An 11,312-nucleotide genomic window follows, 5' to 3' on the forward strand; every position below is an offset into this window, starting at 1 on the left:
TTCCCTGTGACTGTGCATGAAGAATTCAGTGAGACAGGTTCCATGCTAACCTTTGTGTACAGTTTTGCTCTTGCATCAGCCTAGCTTTTCAAAGCCTTCTTTTAATTTCTAATACCTCAAACAGATTTCTGTTAGCACAAAAGACATAATTTTTAACAGCTTCACCTCCCCACAGTGGAAGAAGAGTTTAAATTAGTGTGGAGCAGTGTTTGCTCAACCTGAGCTAAAAATACTAGGAGCTGCTTTCAAAGGTTCCCATTTACCCATATTTGCCACTGCTGCTCTGGTAGGCAAATATCTTATCACTGCCTGTTTTTTCCGGGCTTGGAAAGTGTAATTCACCTTTTCCTGATTCAGCCCTACACAGAGGTGGGGTGCAGGGACCCACAGTTTCCACATGGGGTTATCAGGTACCCCTCCCTTGGGCACCCCAGAAGGGAGGACAGGGAGGCATGTCCTGTTTGAAGACTGCCCATCCCTGCCTGTCCAAGGCCGGATTCTGGCTCTGTTGAGCCAGGACGGGCAGGACCGGGGCAGGACTGCCGGGCCTGGAAACCCCACCCCGGTAATGTCATGACAAATCCAGGCAGCTTGGGCAGCTCCCAGAGTGAGACATAGAAAACAAACTTTAGCTCATGAAAAGGACGTGACGGAATCACAGTTCTGTTCCTGAGCCTCCCTACCTTTGCACTTACTTTTTCAGCTTTAAGGGATGAAAGATGACAGAAGTCGCACTTAGTTATTAGAGGACTTTTTTCAGCTGAAATAAATAAGCTGAACAATGCTGATGAAATCAATGAGGCCTAATTCACAACTACTGGCTCTATCAATAAAAAGGTAATGCCTTTATTTTTATTGGTGAAATCTGATAATAGCATAGATAATCAGCTGAAGGTCAGCTTGCAGAGGAAAAAATGAATGAAGCCCACTGGGAAGAGCCTGCCTCCCAAACAAACAGGGAGGTTGTGTTTGTATCTGCAAAGGTTCTTCTTTTTACCCAAACCAGGAGGAGCTGGTCATGAGTCAGCCCCCAGGCAGGTTGTATGTATAGAGGTGGCCTTTCTGTAGAGGACCAACCCACCATGTATAGAGGAAGACCTCTGCCAGAGCCACAGAGACAACTAGATCGTACCCAAACCTGCTGTCAGCACCTTAGAGGTGATTTTACCCCCACTAAAGCTTGCTCCAGGATCAAAACCAGGCTGCTCAGGCTGTCCTGGCCAGTACTCAGGGAACAGCAGCAGCAGCTCTGGCTGAAAAATGCCTGCTTTCTTCCCAGAACCGGCGGCCCACCACAGAGAGCAGGGACAGGGGATGGACACTTTCCCCTCTGGCCTTCCCCCACACCTCCACAGCCAAGAGGGAAATGTTCTGGGCAAGGACAGCGAAGGGCCTTGATCTAGACCTTTGGTCTATCAGATAGACCTTTGCTCTATCCACTTAACACGTTTAAACTGCTCCATGAATTTTGGACATTACACTGAAGTCTGCAATAATCTGAGTCTCAGCTGAGACTCTCTTCCTCCTCAGTTAGCCTCATTTACTTTCGCAACACTTAAATGATACCCACAGTCAGTTAAAATAAACTTGCAAAGACTTCTTTCACATATGGAGTGTTGTGGCAAACTGGTGCAGTCCTTAATTTTTCCAGCCTCAGCCTCCCTGCAATAACTCCCATCTCCACAAAGAGCACGTTTTCCCAATACTGTCACTCCCTGGAATCCGAAGAGCAAGTCTTGGCACTACAAAATGACAGCTTTTTTTACTGATGTAACGACCCTCTTAGCACACAAAGTTGTCATTTCTTGCTAGTCCAATTGATCCCTTTGTTTATACTGCAGATGTGTAAGTTTACATATCTTCTAATCTCTCCTTTGTATTATAGCAACATAAATCTGTGGTTAATACTTCATTAATTTCCTAAGGGAGGCAACTTCCAGCATGGCTTGGAAAACTGATGACCCACTGCTGTCAAGGGCTGTATGAATAACTGGCTTTATTGCTTTGGCACTGAAACAAAACCAAGCAAAAGGTATGTGTCCATATGCATATAGAATTTTGGGATAGAAGCAAAAATACTTTTTCTTTGCTTTTCCCCAGTGAAACAAAAAAGCTGGATTGCTTCCTTCTGTTTAATATAAAAATGAAAAGCTCACTTAATGGATACATGTACACAGAGCAAAGAAAACGACTCAAAGAAAAAAACACAACGTATGAAACTGAGCGGGGAGAAGGAAGTAGCATCCCATTTTGTCCAGGAGTGAGGACTGACGCAGAAGAGGTAGGAGACCAAGAAAGATTTAAACTAGAGTCTAGAGTATCAGATCTCTCAGCATACTGCCCTGTCTGCCACGCTATTTGGTATTTTAGGCTGCCACGTTCCTCATGCCTCCTGTTGATCTTATTCCACCTGGTTTAGATAAATATTTACTCATACCAGGACTGAGGCACCGTGTTCTCTTTTTCCAGGTGAAAGTCCTACCAACCTCCTACCAAACATGCTGGTGAGCCTTTCTCATGGAAACTCTGTCCCAACACCTACAAAATTATTCCATCAGATAATCTGAAGGACCCCTGGACATTTAACTTCTCAATATCCAGGAGATCAGGATATTGTTTTAAGAGGTCGAATCTCCGGTTCTTCCAGACTCTGGGACATACTGTATGGAGGCTGATTTCCCGGTAGCCAGCATGAATATCCTACCAATTTACTGCCTAAACAGGAGCAAACAACACCGCCTCTAACCAGCTCACAAATCTTCTTCTGACAGAAAAAAAACCATGAAAGCAAATGCAGGAGAAGCCATTCAGCTAATCCAGCCCCATCTGTCCAGCGTTTTGGAGACAGTTCAAACTGCATTTTCCTGCGAGCTCACCACATGCCGAGGCCATCTCAGTCAGCTCTCTCATTTCCCACCCTACAAAACTGAAGAGCCAGTCCTGAACCACTTCTCAAGGTAAACCTCCAAGGGAAGTAAGCACTAGTTTTACCTCCTAAGTTTTTCTGTGGTGTGTAATTATGGTCCTTCTGAGAAAGCTCCAAACTGAAGGCAAAGGACATTGGAGAGTCTCCTGAAAGAAGAGTTCCCCTAGTGCTGCTGAGCCTTTCCTGACATCAGTTGTGGCTCAAGGAGCCTCCATGTCCTGCCATAAAAAGCAGATTTTACAGCAGGTTTCATACTGCCTTTTATCCTAATAAGGGAATAAAGTCCTTCTGGTTATCATATTTGTTGGAGCCCCTGCATGGAAACGGATGGGTTTGCACTGCAGACCGTGCCCTTCATTTAGCAATTTATTTGGTGGAGCTTTTCCCTGTACAGTTTCAGCAGCATCAAAGGGAGAGCAGGTATAGATGCAGATGCAGGCTGTCTGAAACCTTCAAATCTTCTTTTTATGGGGACGTAAGGCAACTTCATATATCATGCAGCTGGACCGTTTCCATATTAGTAAGACAGGACACCCAGTACTTATACTGCTTAGGAAAACAGAAATAGGCCTGAATCCTAGATCCAGATGTGAATTTGGCAAATAGCCCCTTTACAATGGGACAACGAAATAGCTCCGATCCGAACACTTCTACATTTTGGGATGTTTGAAATCAACTTTGCCCCCACAGCAATTCATTAATCGTCTCTCTTAAATGTTTAAACTTCAGCTAGAACATAAAATCAACATTTAGGGTTCTTGCTAATTTGTCTCAGAATTGGCATCATATAAGGTTCCCTTCATGAAATGGATAGTTCTCAAAGACATTGCCAAGAGTAATAGCTGCCCTCCTCTTTTTCTGCCCTTCCTTCTTTATTTTACATTAAAAGAGATAAAGAAAGGTAGGGCAAAAAGTGAATGTTACTGACACAAATGAATTCTGCTGAATTTCATTTCCATTAGATTTCTACATAACTGTAAACTTTTTTGGCAGCCTCCCACAAAAGGCATAATAAATTGCTTTTGTACCAGTAGAGGAATTCATTTTCTCTGTTTCATTTAGCAACAACATTGCTGTGAATTTCACACAACAGTTTCTAAAACGTCATCAGATTTCTCTGCCTAATGTCAATTTGGCATTTTCCCCCTCTTCACAGAATAAAGGCTAGAGAAGCAAAAACAGAGGAAAACAAAAACAAGTTGCCGTGCCTGTTGTGCAATGCACGGCGAACAAGCCAGGTTCACTTCTCAAGCAGGTGCCTGTGTTTTGGCAACATCACCAGCACCACTGTCAGGAATCAACACCAGTCTTTTTAAGTGACCAAAGATTACAGAGCCTGGATTCATCCACCTGAGGGTTTGGTTTTTTAACCCCTGACATGAGCTGGAGAAGTTTATTCTCTTTGTGCAAAGCCATTGACTATTTTAGAAATAATTACAAACCTTTGATCTATCAATGGATCAAATCAAAAGAAAAAAGAAAAAGTAATCAAGGAAAACGGAAGTCTAGTAGAGTATCTTTGCTTCAGCATGTAATCAGGTTACAGGCTGTCTTGCTCTAAAATGCTGACATCCCTTCACTCACCACACCCTAAATGGGCTTTATGAGTGCCCAGTCCCTTCTACAGGATTTAGACCCTTTAGAAATTATTTTGCATCCTTTGCTGCTAGTGATCATGTTCCCAAATGATGTCTGGGACAAGGGGAGCCAGTCTTAAGAGCCACCACTTTCTACTTTAAACCTGCAGTCTCTCGAGTCCCCATGCCTTTGAATTACAGATGCTTGGGCAAAGACAGGAGCCTGAGTGAAGGATGAGACCATGCCCATGACATGTCCTGACAACTGCTCCCCTGCAAATCCTCTTTTCATTTACATGCATCTGGGACTGGGCCACAGGGGTGGGAGATCAGTAAGCCCTTCACATAATTTGGGATGGAGTCAGAGGGATGCCCACAGGTCTGGTTGCTGCTGCAACTTCCTCTCCTCAGCGCATGTCACAGCCTCTCTCCATCACTTCCCTTTCATTGAAATTTTTCACAAGGGGGTATTTGCAAGTGCTTTGCATATGCGAGGCACATCTGATCAAATCATGGGAAAGGCTGTGCAGATGTTACCATGCTGCCTGCTCGATATAAGGGGATAGATTTTCTCAGCTGTTGTGCAGGTGTCCTCTCCCAGTCTGATCTACTATGGAAAAATCAGGGAGAACTGAAGTCCTGGCACTGGGGATGCCATCATGTAACTAAGAGCAGCCTCAGGGTCCCTCCTGGGAGTTGCTCTTACTTGCTAACAGCTCTCAAGGAGTCTTTTAGCGCACAATCCATGCCCTTACACCACTCTCCTCTGGTACGCACACAACTCCATCTGGCAAAATCATATTAAAAATGGTACTACTAAAATTATAATATAAAGATTATTAATAACGTGTTTGATGTGCCCTTCTAGGGAGAAATACTACAGAAAGGAAGTCAGGTTTTAGCCATGCAAGAAGGCAGCAGCATAGTGGAAATGAGATCTTGTCTATATGGCCTCTTCTTCCCCAAGCAGCACACGGCTGTGCCACCTCAGTCTCAGCCAGGATTGTGCTTCTGTTTCTATCCATTACATATAGCTCACCACACTGCTCAGGATCACTAGTACTGCTTAAGGTAAGGCAAGGAAAATGTAAGGAAAAGCTGGCTATGTTTTTTCCTTTGCAAATATTAAGGGAGAGCCTAAAACAGTGCATAGCAGTTCACCAGGGGAGTCTGAAACCCAATTCCGTAACTGCAAGAGTTCACTTTTTAGTTAGGGTTTCTTTTGATGTGATCTGTTTATTTTACTGGATTGACAGGGTTTTCTCATGTCAAAGACAAGCCCGTTTAGTAATATCCTAGTCTCACAGGACCCAAACCCAAAACCCAGTGCCTCTGAAATTGGGTGGCCCTGTCAGTCCACAAACAATCACATTTGCTAAAAAATGGGTTTTGCCTCCCCTTGTACAATGAAACTTTGTACATCAGAAATTAACTACTGAAAGGAATTTGGATGTTGGGAATACAAAGACATACTGAAAAATAGCTATTATAAACAATGTCTTCTTTTCATTAATAAAGGACTAAAGAAAGCCACATTAGGAAATCTTCTCAAAGAAATTATGTGACAGATTAAGGGACACAAAAGGCCGAGAAGTGAGTGTGGATATGGATAAGTACAGCCAAGGCATTAGAAATTAATCTACCTTAAACTTTAGCAGTAGTATTTATCACACATGCTAACTGAGTGAAGAAAGGAAGTTTGAGATGGTTGAAGTACATGATGTAAAATAAGGATCAAAACTAAAGCAGGAGATGATTAGCACTCCTCGAGTGCTCCTCTGGAGCTTGGTGCTGCCAGATGCTGGGCATCTGGCCCCTGAAGAACCTTCTGCGAGCAGAGGGCTGAACCCTCTGTACACTGCAATCAGCAGGATGCTCCAGCCTGGTTTCAGCTGGGTTTGGATCAGGGTTTAACTGCACATTTTAGCTTAAAACAAAAGCCTTTATGATTTACTTCGTACAGTAGGATAACATTTTGCTGGGTTTTACCAGTTGCACAAAAATGTATATACATATATATACATATACATATATACACACACATAAACCAGCAGTGCCTTGAATTATAAATCTTATCAGATCATTTACCAAAAAAAAGAGGTACATGCACAACTGTTTCTTGAAAGGATCAGTTGGGCATATTTTATTGTCCTCTGTCCAAAAGAAAACCTTTGAAATGAAAGAACCTGAATATTCAAAAATAAAACATATGGGGTTAAGATATGGGTAACAATCATAAAAATTATATAGATCTTAATCAAGAAGGTTTGCAAAGTACTTCAGCTTGTCGTTCTGTTTATAGCTATGTGTAATATCCTCCGAAAATCTTGTTCTAGTATCAGCTAACAAAACTGGAAAGTTTGTTTAGATTATTGTTCTGCTAGATAAGATAAAAGCTGTGATAACATTGCCCAGTGATCAGCCTGCTTGCGGATACGGACACTTACCCCAGAGGCTGCAGTCTGTGCACTGGGAGAAGCAGTTTTGCTACAGTCATCTGAGTTAGTAGAAGATGTGGATGTCGGAGTCATGGGAACTGCAGTAGTACTGTTACCTGGAAAATTGGGAACTGGCATTAAAAAGAAATATTTTCCAGACAGAGAAGAAGGAAAAAAAAAAAAAAAAAAAAGAAAAAAAAAAAAAAAAGAACAGTAACAACTACAAACTATTGCAGCTACACTTTCTTATATTTTATATTTACCAGAGCATGCCTTTGATTTATTTATATTCTTAGGTTTTCGCTTCCTCGTCTGAATTCCTTCTTTTTTCATAGCAAGGGGCCGAGGAACCTGAAAAAATTAAATTTCCACACCAATCACAGAGTTGCATATGTACTCTAATACCAAAAATCAAAATATACTACAAGATCAGATGTGATGTTGAAAATGTCTGTATAGCAAGTCAATTTTTTCTGTGTCACAGTACTAATTCTAAAAATGTTTGCATTTTATTTGGGAAAAACAGTAGCTTGATTCAAGGGGAGTTTTAGCTGAATTAAGAAATTAGGAAGTTTTTTTCTTGATGAAAACTTGACAGTTTTTTCAACCCCTCTGTCAATTCACAGGAAAACAGCACAGAATTAGGGAAAACCAGCATCATTTGGCAATAAGTCATAAGAAATTAAATTGGATGGGGTATATCTGGTCCTTGATTCCTTATTCCAGTCAATTAGGAATTATCTCCAGCGCCTGATTCTGGAAAGAGAGAATGTATATGAGAAAATAAAATCCTATTCATCCTGTGGACCAGCTATGCAAACCAGATCATCACGAGTAAGTGTCTTAGGACAGAAGCTTTAGAATAGAAGAATTGACTTAGTATTTGTTCCTATAAGCAGTTCTGCCCATAACACAGCTTTATGGTATCTAAATTTATATTTATATGAATAAAATTATATTTAAATGTGCTCAAAAATCATCTTTGTGTTCATCACAATGAAAATCACTACACAAAAACATTGGCTTAAAATATATTTTAACTTCATGATAACACCAGTTTGGGGAAAGACAATTCATGTGTTTTCTAGCATTACAATATTTAAACCTGTGACATAATTTACATTTTATTGAAGCCTAGACCACTTCTCAATCGTTCCTAATGCCCTTGCTCTTCAAACATTTATGCTTGACTGTAACTCAGTCCACAAGGGTCTCACCCAAAATATGCTCCATCACATTCAGGACAGAGTTTTTTCTTACTCTATTACTGCCTGACAAAGGCTGAAATAGCATTTAAAGTTTTGCTGGCACAGCTATGGCTTGAATTACACTTGAAGTTTTGCTGGCATGGCCATGTCTGTCCATGAAAAATTATCTCATTAAAGGCCTAGGGATTTTTTCCCCCACTGAAGAGCTGGTTTAAATCCCAGTGGCAAAACTACCTCTGCTGCTCATCCAGAAGTGGTTTCTTTATACAAATCTGTTGAGAGAGTGACAGTGGCAAACACATAACCTGTCAAAAGCATAACAAGCTAAAATGGTGCATTTTCTAACATCACACATTTTTCTGTTATTTTATGCATTTCATTCGTCGTTTTTTTGAGGACCACCCCTTCCCAAAAGCAGCATCAGAGCTGGCAGGGGATGTCCCTTGGCAAAGCAACCACTTACCCCATGGAGCTTCATGTAGAGGCCACAGGCATTGCAGACGGGCTCCCCCTCGGCGTTCCTGCGCCACAGGGTGGTGGTCGTAGTGTGGCAGTTGGCACAGGACAAGCCCATCCGCCGCGATGAGGGCTGGAGGCAAGCACAGGCAAACACAGGCATAAACAGGTGGGCAGGAGCAAATGATTTATGTCTTCATGGTTCATAAAAAGTCCTTTAACACATGGCGAGGATGGTAGGAGCTTTTTTTTATAGTATCTGCCAGCAACGCCCCAGAATTAGAACAGAATTATCCTCATATCGGAGAGTGGAACGATGGTGTGAAGAGGTACTGAGAGTCTTGCAACCCTGGGCTGTTGCAGCAGAGGCAAAATTCCCATTTTGGAACTGCTGACCCAGAGAAGTCTGTTCAGACCACCAGGTACTGCTTCTTTTCCCGGCAGGACAGCTAGGAAATATCTCCACTACAGCTCCATTGAGCTGAAGAGAAGGAACATCACTCCTGTGCCACCTCTCCAGCCAGTTCAATGCCCTCTGTCCTGTATGGTGGGTGAAGAGACAGCTCTGATCCTGCCATTGATACTCCTGACTCATCGGAAAAATCAGCCACTTTAATCGCCTGCCCTCGGCGGCACCACATCTGGGGAAAACTTTGCTGGGCATCCCAGGGGTAACACATACAAGAGCATTACTTTCATAAAAAGATCTTTTTATCATCACCCATTAATATCCTCATACAAAAAACAACATGCCTTGGGAGCATGTTTTACACAGCAGAGCCTCTCCTCAGCCAGCAGAAAAGCTGGTGGGTGACAACAAGGTTCCCACTGCAAACAAGCCATTTATGACACTCTTCCGTGGAGTTTGGAGCCAAGATGAAGCAACTCTGTATCAGAAATAACCGTACAACCCAGAGCTTTATGGCCACGGGCTGTATATCATAAGTGAAGGCAGTCCTCATAAACATGTGAAATGAAGGTGAATGGGTTATAAAAGTCCCTGTAACAAGTGATCTCTTTTACGTTCATCACAAGCAAAGAATTCCAGCTACATCATAAATCTAGTCTTTTTCAAAGTATCGCATTGTCAAAAAAATATAAAAAAATATGTGCCTAGCTCTGTGTCTGGCAGCTGAACAAGTTTACACGGGGAAGGCAGTTTTAGAGGATTGCATTAATCTTATTCTGACTATAAAGTGCCCATAACTGAAATTACTAACTTAAGGGTACAATGCCCTTCCTCTTGAATCATTTACTGCTGGGTTGTTAGACGTAACTGGGTCACCTTTGATACCACAGGGCTGCCTGCCACTGGGGAAACCAATAAAAAAAGTTTTGAGAATGAAGAATTTTCCAGAGTGATAACTGAGTTTCTTAAATATTATGTTTGAGTGTCTTTAGCAGTAAGCTGTCATTTTACACCACAGCTCAGAAAGGGCTCCAGATTAAATATAAATTTTGTAATCTTGAATCAGTAATCTATTATTAACTGTGCAGGAAAAAAAAAAGCAAATCACCCAGCCAAGTGTAATATAGGTTGAAGTACACAGATACAATTTTTAATCTTAAAAATCCAAGTCTCATAGAAACAGAATTTCTGGCCTAGTTATTAAATATGTACGCACACAGCACTCAAATTGCGCCCTCGACTCAATACGTGTTTTACGTGATCACACTGAGTAAAAGAAAGCTGGTCGTAACACATATGCTTAATTTTCTTTCTCTACAAGTGAAATGCTGTCAGCTGTTTCACTCCGTTAAATCTTTTCTCTTTCCTATGCAGACTGGTCTAAGCCTTCATACATTTTATTTCAATAGCTTTTGCTCATTCCTGTATCTAAACAGACATGGAGTTTTGGCATGTTTTGAAGCTAAAATGACTTTTCTGATGCAGGAATTTTATCAGAAACTTTGGGGCAATCTAAACATGTTTAGCGTTTTCAAAACATTTTCCCTTCTCACCTACATATTTCCAACTGTATGAACACACAGTCATGGTTGATTTATAGTTATGGCCCGGGTAGTCGGTAGGGATTGTTACACAGAACTATTTCAGAGCTATTTCGCTGAAGTGTCAGACTGAAATCGGGCTGTAGTTTGACTCTGCTTTAGTCTTCTCACCCCTACCCCTCCCTCAAAAAAAAAAAAAAAAAGAAAAAAAAAGAAAAGAAGAAGAAAAAGGACACCAAAAAGCTAGAACTGGGTGTCAGCTACTTGAAATCTGCCTCGGGCCAGGGTGCCGCAGCCAGTCGGGCTCTGACGCTTGAGACAATCGGCAGATCTGGCCCCACCGCTGCTGGGTCTGTCCCCGCTAATGAGATTAACACCTTGTGTCATGAAACTTACTGGATGACCAGCTAGAAAAAACAGGCACCTAGCAGTAATAAACCTCTGTCTTAGAGTTAAATGAACTCTTTGGCTTAAAGAAAGGTCTTTAAGCAGAGGTGGGTTGGTTCCCAAGCGCTTACTGTCTGTTCTGATCATCGCGTTTGGGTCTTGTTCCCCCTCTCTCCTGTAAGGGCACTAAACTCAAACGGTTGTGAAATAAAGAACAGTAGGTGTTTTAACCCCAGGAAAACAGGCATGGAGTGAAGCAGCTGGCATGATTGAAAGGGGCTTGAAAGGCTGATGGGTTTGATGCACTGTCTCCATACACAAGGGTCCAAACATCAGCTTGGATTTCACTGGTGTGATTTATTACGGCTCA

At 41.9% G+C, this 11,312-nt stretch overlaps 1 protein-coding gene across 1 annotated transcript in view; it reads right to left on the reverse strand.

Annotated features, from left to right (window-relative positions):
- The window catches only part of GATA6 (GATA binding protein 6), an 18,191-nt gene that overhangs the window by 1,842 nt on the left and 5,037 nt on the right, over nucleotides 1-11,312 (reverse strand). Inside the window, exons 3-5 of the mRNA XM_017738229.1 lie at nucleotides 8,613-8,738; nucleotides 7,205-7,292; nucleotides 6,951-7,057 (exon numbers count right to left, since the gene is read on the reverse strand). Coding sequence (XP_017593718.1) covers nucleotides 6,951-7,057; nucleotides 7,205-7,292; nucleotides 8,613-8,738 — 321 coding nt within the window. The remainder of the gene's footprint in view (nucleotides 1-6,950; nucleotides 7,058-7,204; nucleotides 7,293-8,612; nucleotides 8,739-11,312) is intronic.

This window comes from Corvus brachyrhynchos, unplaced genomic scaffold, assembly GCF_000691975.1.
Source record: "Corvus brachyrhynchos isolate BGI_N302 unplaced genomic scaffold, ASM69197v1 scaffold106, whole genome shotgun sequence".
Lineage (NCBI taxonomy): Eukaryota > Metazoa > Chordata > Aves > Passeriformes > Corvidae > Corvus > Corvus brachyrhynchos.